Genomic DNA, 16,910 nt, shown 5'->3' with positions numbered 1-16,910 from the left:
TGAAAATCAACCTTGGTTGGGAAATGCTGGAATACATCTGTAAAAGTCTAAAGTAAGGTAGTGTAAGTTTTCTAGTTTTATTTTCTTTCCCAATTTCAGGTTCTTATATTTCCATCTAAATTACAGAATCAATTTGTCAATTTCTTTTTTTAAAATAAATGAGCTAACTTAAATTTTGAGTGGGACTGTGTTGAAGCTATAGAAATATTTGAAGAGAATATTTTAACAAGAATGAGGCTTTTAACTATGAATTTCAGTATTGAATTTTTTTGCTGATTCTTCAGAATTTTCTACCTAAATAATTGTTATCAGTGACTATCCTTCTTTTAATCCTGATTTTGGTAATTTGTGTTTTCTCTTTTTTACCCTTCAATTCCTCTATGGATTTACAAACTTTACTACTTTTATCGAATAACTGATTTTATGGCTTGTTAACTTTCTGTATTACTAATTGCTTATTTCATTGATTTCTTATTTCCTTCTTCCTTTCTAATTCTTAAACATTTATATTTTTCTCTTAAGTACTTCTTGAGCTATATCCTATAAATTTTGATATTTTCATTTTTTTTTCTATTTGAAGTATTTTTAATTTCCACTGTTATTTTCCCTTTGATTTATGGATTATTGAGAAGCCATTTTCAAATTTTGAAGGTTATGTAGATGTTTGTTTTTATTTTTACTGGTTTCTAATTTAATTCCATTATGGTCTGAAGACCACACTCTAAGATTTAGGGTCATTTTGTTTGTTTCTTTGTTTTTTTGGTTTTCTTGTTTTGTCTATATATTGAGATTTGTTTTATGTTTCGGCATATGGTGGTAGGTCTTGGTGAATGTTACATGTACACTGAAAAGAAAGTGTATTCTGTAGTTGAGTACATTATTTTAGAAATGTCAATTATGTCAGGTAGATGACAGTATTGTTCAGATTTATATCCTTAGTGATTTTTTTCTTTTGTTGATGTTAAATACTGAAAGACAGGTGTTAAAATTTCAGCTATGGTTGTCAATTTATCTCTTAAGTGTTTTTCTCTTAAATGTCAATTTGTTTATATACTTTAAAGCTGTATGACTGGGTACATACACATTTACAGTGATACCTTTTTGATATTTGACTTTTATGAGTATAAAATATTTTTAAATATACCATATCTTGAAATATATTTTCTCTTGTGTTAATATAGCTATTCCAACTTTTTTAAGATTGTTTGTATAGTGTATCTCTCTATGTTACTTTTGTAGACTTCAGATAGTCCATTGACATTTATTGTCAATATTGATATAGTTGGATTTAGATGTGCCATTTTGATTCTTGTTTTGTTGCTGTTGTGTGTATTTTTTGTTTTGTTTTTCTTGTTGGTTGTCTTCCTCTGCCTTCTTTTGGGTTAATCAAGTATTTTATAGCAGCAATTCTCAAAGTTTGATTTGGGGGCTCCTGGGACATCTGTGACCCTAAAAGTATCAAAACTGTTACATAAGTAATACTAGGGTGTTGTTTTCCCTTTTCTCATAAGTGCACAATATAACTTTCCAGAGGCCACATGATATGTGATATTACAACAGATCGAATCCAGTTGTTTAAAGCCCAAATATTAATTTGTAAAAAATGTAAAATTTTTACACTTTTATTTTTTGAAGAATATAATTATTTTGTCTTGAAAATATTATTTATGTGCCCTAGCTGGTTTAGCTCAGTGGATAGAGCATTGCCCTGTGGACTGAAGAGTCCTGGGTTCGATTCCGGACAAGGCATGTACTTCGGTTGCAGGCTCGATCCCTGGCCCTGGTCAGGACATGTGTAAACACAGCTAATTGATGTGTCTCTCTCTCATCAGTGTTTCTCTCTTTCTCTGTTTTTCTCTCTCCCTTCTATTCTCTCTCAAAATCAGAGGAAAATATCCTCAGCTGAGGATTAACAACAACAAAAATAAATATATATATTATTTATGTTGCCCGTGCAGGAGGCAGCCGATTGATATTTCTATCTCTCTATCCCTATGCCTCTCTAAAAACTCAATGAAAACATATTTTTAAAAGTATTATTTATGTTAACATAATTTATTATTGTCACTTTTAAATTTCAGTATGTTCAATATTGACAGATACAGCCCATGTAAAGAAAAGTTCTTGGGTTCTTCATTGATTTTGGAAGTGTTAAAAGCGTTTATGAAACCAAAAAGTTGGGAATCACTGTATTATAATATTTAATTTTGGTTTCCTCTGTTGACATTTTAGAAAGCTGTTTGCATTACTATTTTTGATATTCACTCTAGGCTAGGGATTATAAATTGCATGTTAAATTTATCACAGTCTATTAATAAAATTAGTACTTTACCACATGATATAAATTATATAAGCCTTGCAGTAAAATTCTTCTTTCTCCTGTCTTTGTGCTATTGTTTTTTACATATTTTCATGTGTGCTTGTGTACATAATGCAAAAAAATAATTTAAAAATATAGCCACATATATGTAGATATGTATATGTATATGTATGTGTATATACACACACACACATTTACCGTTTCTCATGATCTTTCTTTATCCCTTTTCTGTAAATCCCAGTTATCACCTGGTTGAATTTTCCTTTAGCCTAGAGAGCTAAGTATAGGTCTGGTGACAATATATTCTGTTTTTAACTGAAATTAAATTTATCTTCATTTTTAAAGGGTAATTTTACTGGATATGGAATCCAGGTAGTTTTTCCTCTGATTTAGTTCCATCATTATTGTTTTCTAAAACAATAGTTTAGGGGTTTTACATTTATTATCTGCAATAAAGTTAGTCCAAAAAAGTTGTTTTGTCATTAATGTAAGCTAGAACTCTAAATTTATGATCAGTTGCCTCCTGCACACCCCCATACTGGGGATGTGCCCACAACCAAGGTACATGCCGTTGACTGAATTCGAACCTGGGACTCTTCAATCTGCAGGCCAATGGTCTATCCACTGAGCCAAATCAGTTATGGCTTCACTCCCAATTTTCATTGTTTCATGTTAGTTCTCTCTCCATATATGCCATGTCTTTGTTGTCACTGCCATCATTTTGGATTGGGCTATTCTTGGATTTCTTTAACATTTTTGTTTATTTTTCTTTCTTTATTCCCTTAATTCCCCAGATTTCTCTCCCTACTACTTCTCTAGTCAAACAGCATTTATTGATTAAGCATATACATGTGAAACACTGACTAGGGTATTTATCAGATAAACTATTTTCATTCTGCACTTAATGCCTGAGAAAATTCATTGGCTCCCAGTTTTACCACAACACATTTAAATTAGTTGGGCTGACATTAAAGGTTCTCCATTATGTCCCAGGGGCCTATGTTTCCTATTATGTTTTTCATCTGCCTTTTATATCAAACACTTCTTTCATTTCTTTTTCAATATGCATTCCACCTTTTCTAGTCTGTGATCTTTTTATATGATTTTGCTCTTTTTTTCTAGCTATATCCCATCAAAGCCTAATACCTAAAAAACTCTTTAGGTGCATTCTCCTATAAATACTAACACTGATTTTAAAGTTTGTTTGTTTGTTTGTTTGTTTTTACAAACACTGTGCAGTAGTGAATGCCTTTGATTCATTTCTAAAGTAGACGTGTTAATTCCTTACCTCACCAACCAGACAGTAAATTTTTGGTGATAGAGGTTATACTATGCACTACAGTGCTAAATATAATGGCTCCACCTCAATGAATAGTCATGCACTCAACATTACGTATTTTGTGTACTAAATTCTTTGGGAAGGACACAAAGCTATGACCTCAGCCAGTGGACCTACATGCAAACCTATCTATCTATCTATCTATCTATCTATATATATATATATATATACTAGAGGCCCGGTGCACAAAAATTTGTGCACTCGGGGGAGGGAAAGGGGGTCCCTCAGCCTGGCCTGTGCCCTCTCGCAGTCTGGGACCCCTCGGAAGATAACGACCTGCTGGCTTAGGCCTGCTCCCGGGTGGCAGAGAGCAGGCCCAATCCCTTGGTGCAGCCCCTGGTCGGGATCAGAGCAGGGCTGATTGGGGAGTTGGGGCGCCGCCCCCTGTCATGCACAGAGCAGGGCGGATCGGGAGGTTGAGGTGCCACCCTCAGTCACGCTCAGGGTAGGGCCGATTGGGGGATTGGGGCACCACCCCTGTCACACTCAAGGCAGGGTCGATGGGGAGGTTGCGGCATCACCCCCTGTAACGCACAGAGCAGGGCCAATCGGGGTTGGGGCGCTACCCCTGTCACTCAAGGAGAAGGGCCCATCAGGGGGGTTGGGGCTCCGTACCCTGTCATGCATAGAGCAGTGTCGATCAGGGAGTTGGGGAGCTCCCCCATCACACACACAGCAGGGCCGATCAGGGGGTTGAAGCTTCCCACCTGTCACGCACAGAGTAGGACCGATAGGGGAGTTGGGGCACCGCCTCTGTCACACAGAGAGCAGGGTGGATCAGGGGGTTGGGGTGCCACACCCTGTCACACTCAGGGCAGGGCTGATGGGGAGGTTATGGCTCTACTCCGTCACACAGAGCAGGACCCGTGGGGGGCAGTTGGGGCGCCGCCCTCTATCACCCACAGAGCAGGGCCTATCAGGGGGTTGGGGCGCCGCCACTCTCACACTCAGGGCAGGGCCGATGGGGAGGTTATGGCTCTACCCCATCACACACAGAGCAGGGCCGGTGGGGCGGGGGGTTGCGGCGTTGCACCCTGTCACACACAGAGCAGGTCCGATCAGGGGGTTGGGGCGCCTTCCCCTTTCACGAAAAGAGCAGGGCAGATAGGGAGGTTGTGGCCCCGCCCCCTGTCGCACACAGAGCCGCAGGGCGATCAGGGGGTTTGGGCGCTGCCCCCTGTCATGCTGATCCTGGTGCCGGGAGGCCTCGCGGCTCCGCTGATCCCAGTGCTGGGAGGCATATTACCCTTTTACTTTATAAAGTAGAGGCCCTGGTGCATGGGTGGGGGCTGGCTGGTTTGCTCTGAAGGATGTCCCGGATCAGGTGGGGGTCCCCACTGGGGTGCCTGGCCAGCCTGGATGAGGGGATGATGGCTGTTTGCAGCTGGTCACACACCCTTCAGGGTGGGGGTCCCCACTGGGGTGCCTGGCCAGTCTGGGTGAGGGGCTGAGGGCTGTTTTCAGGCTGGGACTGAAGCTCCCAACTGCTCCTTTTTTTCTTTTTTTCTTTTTTATTCTGAGCCAGCTTTAGTTCTGAGGCTCCAGCTCTTAGGCCTCTGCTCCTGAAAGCAGGTGTCTGGTTTGTTTAGGTTCTACAATCGAAACTCTGTATCAAGTCCAGGTCTGAGATCCCGGCTAGCTGAAAGCTGGTTTCTGGGGTTTTGTTTAGCTTCTATTTTTGTAACAATGTTTCACACTGCAAGCTCAGAGCCCGGCAAGGCAGGCAGGGAATGTTGGAGTCCTCCGTCACTGAAGCAAGCAAGCCTCATGTTAGCTTCAAGCTGCCTCGTTGCTGGCCGCCATCTTGACTGGCAGTTAATTTGTATATCTCCCTGATTAGCCAATGGGAAGGGTAGCGGATGTACAGCTAATTACCATGTTTCTCTTTTATTAGATAGGATATAAAAGCCTAAGTGACTGTTCGCCTGGTAGCTATGAGGCACACTGACCACCAGGGGTCAGATGCTCAACGCACAGGCATGGAAACATGGAACAAACTGATGAATCTCAGAGGGAAAGGGGAAGTAGGGAGGGGGGAAGAGATTAACCAAAGATCTTATATTCATCCTAGAGGCCTGGTGCACGGATTCATACACCAGGGGGTCCTTTGGCCTTGCCTGTGGTGATCGAGCCTAAACTGGCACTTCGACATCCCCCAAGGGGTCCCGGATTGCAAAAGGGTCCAGGCCAGGCTGACGAACCCCACCGGTGCATGAATCTGCACCAGGCCTCTAGTAATAGTACAAAATATCCTATCTAATAAAAGAGAAAATTGGTAATTGGTGTACAAGCGCTACCCTTCCCATTGGCTAATCAGGGCGATATGCAAATTAACTGCCAGCCAAGATGGCGGCCGGCAGCCAGGCAGCTTGAAACTAACATGAGGCTTGCTTGCTTCAGTGACGGAGGACTCCAGCGTTCCCCGCTTGCCGCTGCAGGCCTCTGAGCTGGCAGTTTGAAACATAGTTACAAAAATAGAAGCTAAACAAAACCCAGAAACCAGCTTTCAGCTAGCCGGGATCTCAGACCTGGACTTGATACAGAGTTTCGTTTGTAGAACTTAAACAAAACAGACACCTGCTTTCAGGAGTGGAGGCCTAAGAGCTGGAGCCTCAGAACAAAAGCTGGCTCAGAGTAAAAAAGAAAAAAAGAAAAAAAGGAGCAGTTAGGAGCTTCAGTCCCAGCCTGAAAACAGCCCTCAGCCCCTCACCCAGAATGGCCAGGCACCCAAGTGGGGACCCCCACCCTGAAGGGTGTGTGACCAGCTGCAAACAGCCATCATCCCCTCATCCAGGCTGGCCAGGCACCCCAGTGGGGACCCCCACCTGATCCGGGACATCCTTCAGAGCAAACCAGCCAGCCTCCACCCATGCACCAGGCCTCTATTCTATAAAGTAAAAGGGTAATATGCCTCCTAGCACCGAGATCAGCGGAGCCGCGAGGCCTCCCGGCACCGGGATCAGCATGACAGGGGGCAGCGCCCAAATCCCCTGATTGCCCTGCGGCTCTGTGTGTGACAGGGGGCGGGGCCACAACCTCCCTATCTGCCCTGCTCTGTTCCTGACAGGGGAAGGCGCCCCAACCCCTGATCAGCCACGCTCTGTGCCTGATAGGGGGGAGCTCCCCAACGCCCTGCTCGGCCCTGCTCTGTGTGTGACGGGGCAGCGCCCCAACCCCCTGATTGGCCCTGCTCTGTGCGTGACGGGGTGGCGCCACAACCTCCCCATCGACCCTGTCTTGAGTGTGACAGCGGGCGGTGCCCCAACCCCCCCAATCGGCCCTATCCTGAGCGTGACTCAGGGTGGCATCGCAACCTCCCAATCCGCCCTGCTCTGCGCATGACAGGGGAAGGCGCCCCAATTCCCCAATCGGCCCTCCTCGAGCCCAACCAGGGGCTGCACCGAGGGATTAGGCCTGCCCTCTGTCACCCGGGAGCAGGCCTAAGACAGCAGGTCGTTATCTCCCAAGGGGTTCCAGACTGCGAGAGGGCACAGGCCGGGCTGAGGGACTCCCCCTCCCCCCCAGAGTGCACAAATTTTTGTGCACCGGGCTTCTAGTACACTAGTAAAGGAGAAAGATGCAAATTGACTGTACCTTCACAATGCCCACCAGCCAATCAGGACTGAGTACGCAAATTAACCTCATTGCCTCCGTGGAGACTGACAGCTGGGAGGAGGCAGCTCTCAGCACTGCATGGCCTGCTTGGCCGTTTCTGCGGCGACCCAGCAGCAGGCAAGCACCACCTGCAGGAAGCACCCAGCATGGCCTGCTTGGCCATCGCCTCAGCAACTGGGGAGCAGGCAAGTGCGGCCCACAGGCAGCACCCAGCATGGCCTGTTTGGCACTCGCTGCTGTTTGGAGCAGGCAGGCCCCGCAGAGAGCAGACAACCATGGGGAGCAGACCTAAGCCGTCAGTAGGACATCCCTAAGGGCTCCTGGACTGGAGAGTGTGCAGGTCCGGCTGAGGGACACACGCACATGTACACTCCCGTGCACGAATTTTTTGCACCGGGCCTCTAGTCCTAATATGAAAAGCATATACCACAGGTGCTTTGGGTGAACAAAGTAGTACTATCTTAAGTTTCATTATGCTATAATGGAAATCAGTGGGGAGGGGCGATTAGAAACTAACTGCAAGGAGTTTATGTATCAAGAATTTCTTTTATGCCCTTATTTGTATACTATTTATAATTTTGGCATAGTGTGTTTACTTTGTGTTGACCGGTGCTAGGCAGGAAAGTTAATGTGTCTATTTTTCTGTTCTTATGTTTATTTAGATTAAAATCTCTGTGTTTCTTTATATTACAGCCTTGGGCCTTTAGTGAGTAAAGTGAAGGAATACCAAGTAGAGACAATTGTAGATACCCTCTGCACTAACATGCTTTCTGATAAAGAACAACTTCGAGATATTTCAAGTATTGGCCTTAAAACAGTAATTGGAGAACTTCCGCCAGCTTCCAGTGGTAAGTAAGCAAGGTCACCTTTTTTTCCCCTGTTTCTCTTTGTAGGTATTTCTCTTCTCTTCCTCCCCCCCCCCCCCTCCCCCCGGTCAGGGAAGGAGAGAGGTGTCCATCCTAAAAGATCTTTGGTAATCATCCCTTTGTACAACTGTGAAAAAAAGCCGAAAGTCTTATTTTTTATTAAAAATTAAAAATTCACTTTTAAATGAATTGTTTTATTGGATTTAAGTATCTCATAGGAATTTAAATATCTGAATGATTCTTATGTTGGAGCAAGGTTTAATATTGTTGTACTAGAGGCCTAGTGCATAAAAATTTGTGCACTTGGGGGGGGCGTTGTCCCTCAGCCCGGCCTGTGCCCATTTGCAGTACAGGACCCCTTGGGGGGTGTCCACCTGTCTACTTAGGCCCAGTCCCCGGGGGGGATCGGGCCTACGCTTGCAGTCAGACATCCTTTTGGCAGCCAAGGAGCCCATGGGGGATGTCCAACTAAGGGTTTAGGCCCCCAAGGGACCGGTTCTAAACCGTTAGTTGGACATTCTTAGTCCTGCCACGGAGGTGGGAGAGGCTGCTGCCACCACCTCTGTGCTGGCCAACCATGAGCCAGCTTCTGGGTGAGTGGCACTCCCCATATAGAAGTGTACTGACCACCAGGGGGCAGCTCCTGCATTGAGCATCTGCCCTCTGGTGGCCAGTGCACATCATAGCAACCGGTCATTCTGCTGTTCAGTCAATTTGCATATTGGCCTTTTATTATTATACTAGAGGCCCGGTGCATAAAAATTGGTGCACTCAGGGGGAAGGGGGGTCCCTCAGCCCGGCCTGTGCCCTCTCGCAGTCTGGGACCCCTCGGGAGATAACGACCTGCTGTCTTAGGCCTGCTCCCGGGTGACAGAGGGCACGCCTAATCCCTAGGTGCAGCCCCTGGTCGGGCTCAGAGCAGGGCCGATTGGGGAGTTGGGGCGCCGCCCCCTGCCATGCACAGAGCAGGGTGGATTGGGAGGTTGCGATGCCACCCTCAGTCACGCTCAGGGTAGGGCCGATTGGGGGCGTTGGGGCACCGCCCGCTGTCACACTCAAGGCAGGGTCGATGGGGAGGTTGTGGCGCCACCCCGTCATGCACAGAGCAGGGCCAATCAGAGGGTTGGGGAGCTCCCCCGTGTCACGCACAGAGCAGGGCTGATCAGGGGGTTGGGGCGCTGCCACTATCACAATTAGGGCAGGGCCGATGGGGAGGTTATGGCTCTACCCCATCACACGCAGAGCAGGGCCCGTGGGGTGGGGGGGCTGGGGCGCCTCCCTCTATCACCCACAGAGCAGGGCCGATCAGGGGGTTGGGGCGCCACCACTCTCACACTCAGGGCAGGGCCGATGGGGAGGTTATGGCTCTACCCCGTCACACACAGAGCAGGGCCTGTGGGGTGGGGGGGTGGGGCGCCGCACCCTGTCATACACAGAGCTGCAGAGCGATCAGGCAGTTGGGGAGCTCCCCCCTATCAGGCACAGAGCGTGGCTGATCAGGCGTTGGGGCGCCTTCCCCTGTCAGGAACAGAGCAGGGCCGATAGGGAGGTTGTGGCACCGCCACCTGTCACACACAGAGCCGCAGGGCAATCAGGTGGTTTGGGCGCTGCCCCCTGTCATGCTGATCCTGGTGCCGGGAGGCCTCGCGGCTCCGCTGATCCTGGTGCTGGGACACATATTACCCTTTTACTTTATAGAGTAGAGGCCTGGTGCATGGGTGGGGGCTGGCTGGTTTGCCCTGAAGGGTGTCCTGGATCAGGGTGGGGGTCCCCACTGGGGTGCCTGGCCAGCCTGGATGAGGGGATGATGGCTGTTTGCAGCTGGTCACACATCCTTCAGGGTGGGGGTCCCCACTTGGGTGCCTGGCCAGTCTGGGTGAGGGGCTGAGGGCTGTTTTCAGGCTGGGACTGAAGCTCCCAACTGCTCCTTTTTTTTCTTTTTTTCTTTTTTATTCTGAGCCAGCTTTAGCTCTGAGGCTCCAGCTCTTAGGCCTCCGCTCCTGAAAGCAGGTGTCTGGTTTGTTTAGGTTCTACAATCAAAACTCTGTATCAAGTCCAGGTCTGAGATCCCGGCTAGCTGAAAGCTGGTTTCTGGGTTTTGTTTAGCTTCTATTTTTGTAACTATGTTTCAAACTGCCAGCTCAGTGGCCTGCAGCGGCAGGCAGGAAACGTTGGAGTCCTCCGTCACTGAAGCAAGCAAGCCTCATGTTAGTTTCAAGCTGCCTGGCTGCCGGCCGCCATCTTGGCTGGCAGTTAATTTGCATATCGCCCTGATTAGCCAATGGGAAGGGTAGCGGTCGTACACCAATTACCAATTTTCTCTTTTATTAGATAGGACTAGGGGCCCGGTGCACAAAATTCGTGCAGGGAGTGGGGGGATTGTCCCTCAGCCCAGCCTGCCCCCTCTCACATACTGGGAGCCCTCAGGGGGTGTCCTATTGACAGCTTAGGCCCTCTCCCTGCACCCCTTGGGGAGTGGGCCTAAGCCGCAGTCTGGCCTCCCTTTGTGGGAGGTGACCGGGCTGATCAGGGGAAGGAACCAGCCCCATAACCCCACTGCTGCGGCTACTGCCAGTCACCGCAGCCAGCAAGGTTTTTTCATCAACATGGACTCCAGTCCCGTCACCATGAAAAAATGACAGCTTTTTTTAGGCATTTTCAAGATGTGTCTTTCATATAATAATTTCTTTATTATTTTTTTATCCTCACTTGAGGATATGTTTCCATTGATTTTTAGAGAATGTGAAAGAGAACGGGAAAGACAGAGAGAAACATCAAAATGAGAGGAACACTTTGATTGGTTGCCACCTGCATGAGCCCTGACCTGGGCCCCGGCCAGGGAGGAGCCTGCAACCTAGGTACATGCCTTTGGTCAGAATTGAACCCAGACCCTGCCATCGGCAAGCCAAGGCATTATCCACTGAGCCAAAGTGGCTAGGGCAGGATATGACATTTCTTAGCCCTCCAGCAGCGGACCTTCATTTTTTTCACCTGGAATGTGGTGAAAAACCCTAGATCACCGTTTTGGATTGTTATTACCCAAGTTACTAAGAATATTACCAGTGGCTCACAGGGAGCTTAACCAATGAGCGGTCAGAAAAGGTGCTTCGTCTATAGTTCATACCAATCTGCGGCTTGGCACCCCACCCACCCCCACCCCAGGCTTGACGCCTCTGGCCCAGGCTTCAGGCCTGGTCAGGGGAACCCCATCTCCCCCGATCAGGGCCTCCACCCTTGCCCAGGCCTGACGCCTTGGACAGAGGCATCGACCCCCATCACCCTCCAATTGCCAAATTGGCCCCTTGCCCAGGCCTGATGCCTCCGCCAGAGGTGTAAGGCCTGTTCAGGGGACCCCCATCTCCCTCCCATAGCTGGTTCCGCCCCCCGCCCAGGCTTGACGCCTCTGGCCCAGGTATCAGGCCTGAGCAGGGGACCCACACACCCCTCCAATATACGGCTCCACCCCCCACGCAGGCCTGACGCCTCGGCCAAAGGCGTTGACCCCCATCACCCTCCAATCGCAGGATGGCCCCTTGCCCAGGCCTGACGCCTCTGCCAGAGGTGTCAGGCCTGGGCAGGGGACCCTCATTTCTCCCTGATCACTGGCTCTGCCCCCCGCCCAGGCCTGGTGCCTCTGGCTCAGGCATCAGGCCTGGGCAGGGAACCCCCATACCCCTCCAATTGCCAGCTCCGCCCCTGGCCCAGGCCTGATGCGTCTGGCCCAGGCTTCAGGCTTGGGCAGGGGACCCTCATTTCCCCCCAATCACCGGCTCCACCCCCCACCCAGGTCTGATTGCTGGCTCCGCCCCCCCGCCCAGGCCTGATGCCTCGCCAGAGGAGTTGACCCCCATCACCCTCCAATCGCTGGATCGGCCCCTTGCCCAGGCCTGAGGCCTCCGGCAGAGGTGTCAGGCCTGGGCAGGGGACCCCCAGCTCCCACCATCCCCGGCTCCGCCCCTGCTACCCAGACTCTCTGGCACCGCCTCTGCCAAGACCTAAGGCCTCTGGTAGAGGCATTAGTCCTGGGCAGGAGACCCCCAGCTCCTCGCGATCTCCCGCTCTGCCCCTGCCTAGACCTAATGCCACTGACCAAGGCTTAGGCCTGGGCAGGGGACCCCCAGCTCCCCGCGGTTGCAGGCTCCGCCCCTGCCCTGGCCTAATGCCTCTGGCCAAGGCACTAGGCCTGGGCAAGGGACCCCCAGCTCTCTGCGATCTCCCGCTCTGCCCCTGCCTAGACCTAATGCCTCTGACCGAGGCCTTAGGCCTGGGCAGGGGACCCCCAGCTCCCCGCGGTTGCAGGCTCCACCCCTGCCCAGACTTAATGCCTCTGGCTCAGGCCTTAGGCCTGGGCAGGGGACCACCAGCTCCCTACGATCACTGACTCCGCCCCTGCCTAAACCTAATGCCTGGGCCAAGGCGTTAGCCCTGGGCAGCGGACCCCCAGCTGCCCAGGATCGCTGACTCCACCCCTGCTCCCTGCAATGGCTGGTTCCGCCCCTGCTCAGGCCTAACGCCTCTGGCCAAGGCATTAGGCCTGGGCAGGGACCCCCAGCTTCCCGAGATCTCCTGCTCTGCCCCTGCCTAGACCTAATGCCTCTGACCGAGGCCTTAGGCCTGGGCAGGGGACCCCCAGCTGCCCAGGATCGCTGACTCCGCCCCAGCTCCCCGCGATTGCAGGCTCCACCCCTGCCCAGGCCTAACGTCTTTGGCCAAGGCTTTAGGCCTGGGCAAGGGACCCCTAGCTCCCCGGAGTGCCGGCTCCGCCCCTGCCCAGCTCTCATTGCCTGCTCCACCCCTGCTTCCCGCTATCACTGGCTGGTCGGCAAAGGCACCAGGTTCTCTGATCACAGATGGGCGGCAGGGCAAAAGGCGGCCCCCAGGGCCGCCTTTTGCCCTGCCCCCGGCTCTTAGCTTCCCCCTGGGTTTCCAATCTCCGTCAGTGGCAGGGGGCTTCTTCCGTCCTTTCCCTTTCACCTCCCAGCATTGTGCCCACATATGCCAATTAACCGCCGTCTTTGTTGGCGGTTAACCACCATCTTAGTTGGCGGCTAACCGCCATCTTAGTTGGCAGTTAATTTGCATATCGCCCTGAATAGCCAATAGGAAGGGTAGCTGACATATGGGTAGTTACCATGTTTCTGTTTTATTAGATAGGATAGGATGTCCCTATTTTCCCCCTTTTGCCCCCTCTACCCAGCTCTTGTCCCCCACTTCTCTCTGGCCATCACCATACTGTCTGTGTCCATGGGTTTTGCATATATTTTCTTTGGCTAATCCCTTCTTTAAATTCACTTCTTTACATTTTTATTTTCAGATAAGTGCTCATAACTGCACTATTATATATTTTTTATTATATCACTTAGAATTAAGATATTTTTAATTGAACCCTTGTAAATTTTAGCACAATTTAATAAGTTATGCTAGAAGCAATTAGGAGATTTTTCATGTAATGCAGATACATTTCAATTAATATTTTATTAATTTTTAATATTTTTTAATTTGAAATAATCTCATACATGTAAAAAAAAACTATAAAATACAACATGATATTATATGTACCCTTCACCCAATTTCTTAGGTGTTAATAATTTAAACATAACAACTAACAAAATTTGGAATATATTTTTCTTGTAATCTCTTTAATGTTACTTAATCCATTTACTTTGTTTTTGTTAATCTTCACCTAAGGGTATTTTTCCATTGAATTTTAGAGAGAGTGAAGGGAAAGGGAAAGACACATTGATTGGTTGCCTCCTGCACATGCTCTGATAGTGACTGGGGATCAAGTCAGCAACTGAGGTAATGCCCTTGACTGGAATCGAACCTGGGACCCTTCAGTCCATGGGCTAATGTTCTATCCACTGAGCAAAACAGGCTGCAGCTTAATTCATTTACTTTTAATCTATATGTGTCTTTATATTTAAAGTGGGTTTTGTTTTTGATTCACCCTCATAATCTGTCTTTTAATGGGTGCATTTATGCCACTGACTTTCAGAGTGCTTACTGATAGAGTTACTGCCATATCAGGCGGCTTCTGGGGCTTCCAGGACCGGATCCGATCACAGGCGGCAGGCAGGAAGGCGGCTTCTGGGGCTTCCGGGGCCAGCCTGCGGCCCAGGACTGGATTCGATCACGGCGGCAGGCAGGCAGGCGGTCGCACACAGAGGCCTGGATGGTGGCTCATGCTGGCGGCTCACGCTGTCCTGCCCTGCCCTACCTGCAGTATGCAAATTAGCCGCCATCTTTGTTGGTGGTTAATTTGCATATTGCACTGATTGGCCCTTGGGAGGTGTAGCGAAGGTACAGTCAATTACCATGTTTGTCTATTATTAGATGGGATGTACCATGACTATAGAATAGTTATGTCATCCTATGCAATGAGGCAAAAGATAATCAAAATCATGAGCTATTTCTGATTCGCTCTTTATTTTCAATATTAATTTTGCTTTGCTTTAGAATTTATGATATAAAACATTGAACACTATTAAGACAGCTGTGAAATAGTTCAGTTTACCAGTATCTTTAGGTAAGGTTGAATCTGTTATAATTACTTGGTAATTTTAAAAACCTTAAAACTCGACCTAGCCATTTGGCTCAGTGGATAGAGCGTCAGCCTGAGGACTGAAGAGTCCCAGGCTCGAGTCTGGTCAAGAGCACATGCCCAGGTTGTTGGCTCTATCCCCAGTAGGGGACATTCAGGAGGCAACCGATCAATGATTCTCTCTCATCATTGATGTTTCTCCCTCTTCCTTCCTCTCTGAAATCAATAAAAACATAAAATAAATTAAAAAATAAATAACAACCTTAAAACTGCAATTATTTCACCAACTCAAGTATGTTATTTATAATTTTATTAACTATATTGATATTTCCCTTATTTTTTTTTCTCATTGAAACACGTTTGTTTTTAGCTGATTACTTGTTGTTAACCATTCAGATTCTTGCAAAAAATTTTTCTCTCACTTTTTAAAAACCCAATCTACTTTAAAATAGTAACCGTGATTTATGAGTTCTCTGGAACAACATTTTCACTTTGTAATGATGTTATGGAATCTTTGGATTGGAATGAATTTTATTAGAGATTACAATTTCCTCTTTTTTAATAAACCATGTTGATTTTTGTTTGTGTTTGATCATTAGTTTTTAAAATTCACTAAAATTTAAAAGTCTAGGTTATTGGTAAAGAAAACTTCAATAGAGAAAAATCTCATTGCTGCTTTCCAAGCACTTACAGCTACTACTGATTCCATAATTGGCATTTATGCCATGAATAGAAATTGATGTCCAGGAGAGCCTATCTGAATTGATATTGTTTTCCCTGGGTCACGTACTCCTTCTGCAGTTACTATCTCTCATTTTGTGAATGTCTAATAAATTATTTTATTGAGAAACAACCTATTTTGAAATGCATAATTTTGTGACATGGACCTCTTGAATCAGTCTCATAATCAAGTTTAAAGTTGTTGAATGTTTGGCAACTTCCATGAATATAAGGTGGAATTTAAAATACTTGCCTTGAAATTATTATTGATTTCTTATTCATGCAGGCTCTGCATTAGCTGCTAATGTATGTAAAAAGATTACTGGACGTCTTACTAGTGCGATAGCAAAGCAGGAAGATGTCTCTGTTCAGCTAGAAGCCTTGGATATTATGGCCGATATGTTGAGCAGGTAAATGTGCCTATAATTTGTATTAGTTGTAATATAAATATGATGTGCATTTATTCAAAACCTCTTCTGATACGTATAATAGAACTTGGTATAGAATTATTCATGTTTAAAATTGTGGCTGTTTTGTAACTATGTGTGGTTAGGAATCAGGGAAAAATAAATTTGTGATTAAAATATTTCAACAAAGTTTTTATGTTATATTTTACTCTTATATTCATGAATACAATGATCTACTGAGATAAGATGTATAGGCATGGCAAATTTTTCAGTTAATGTTTGTAAACTTCAAGTTTACACTGCATGTTTTTGAGGAGGAAGGAACTTGTCTTTATACATTTGTTGCTTTTCTACTTTCCTCTGGAAGACAAATTTGGGGAGATACAAAGATCTAAACAACTCATAGGGGAAAATACCTTAAAAGGCCTATCAATTTCAGTTTACCCTTGATTTTCATAATCTTTCTATTTCATCATTATTTGTGTGTTAGTTGTGGCTAATGCACTTCAACTTGAAAATAAATAATCAAATGACTTCATGTGGTACATATTGAAGAGGTATCATCCTGACACACAAAGAGCTTATACCAGTGATGGTGAACCTTTTGAGCTCAGCATGTCAGCATTTTGAAAAACCCTAACTTAACTCTGGTGCCGTGTCACATGTAGAAATTTTTTGATATTTGCAACCATAGTAAAACAAAGATTTATATTTTTGGTATTTATTGTATATATTTATATGCCATTTAACAAAGAAAAATCAACCAAAAAAATGAGTTCGCTTGTCACCTCTGACACGCGTGTCAGGTTCACCATCACTGGCTTATACTCTACAATAGGGGATTAGAATGCAAATGGCTATAATATAAGGCAGAATGAGACTAAATACTAACTGCAAATATAGTGTGTTTTAGGGTTTAAAATGGAAGTATTGAAAGTTCAGTTAGACTTTTTTTTGTCCTCTGTGTGCTTTGATTTACTAGGATTGTCTTGGCACATAGATATTTGACTGCTATTGACTTATTGAACCATATATGTGAAATGATTTGGAAGAAAGGGTTGGAGCAACAGGATAAGTGAAATTTAGTATACAGATGTGTAGA

The 16,910-nt window shown here is 46.8% G+C and overlaps 1 protein-coding gene across 1 annotated transcript in view; it reads left to right on the top strand.

Moving 5' to 3' along the window:
* The window catches only part of CAND1 (cullin associated and neddylation dissociated 1), a 60,832-nt gene that overhangs the window by 21,949 nt on the left and 21,973 nt on the right, over positions 1 to 16,910 (top strand). Inside the window, exons 3-4 of the mRNA XM_081081266.1 lie at positions 7,968 to 8,122; positions 15,688 to 15,811. Of these exons, the coding sequence (XP_080937392.1) occupies positions 7,968 to 8,122; positions 15,688 to 15,811 (279 nt within the window). The remainder of the gene's footprint in view (positions 1 to 7,967; positions 8,123 to 15,687; positions 15,812 to 16,910) is intronic.

The sequence above is a fragment of the Myotis nattereri genome (genome assembly GCF_964212035.1).
Source record: "Myotis nattereri genome assembly, chromosome: 2".
In the NCBI taxonomy this organism is placed as follows: domain Eukaryota; kingdom Metazoa; phylum Chordata; class Mammalia; order Chiroptera; family Vespertilionidae; genus Myotis; species Myotis nattereri.
The sequence above is the reverse complement of the archived record's forward strand: the minus strand, read 5'-3'. Positions and strand labels throughout refer to the sequence as shown.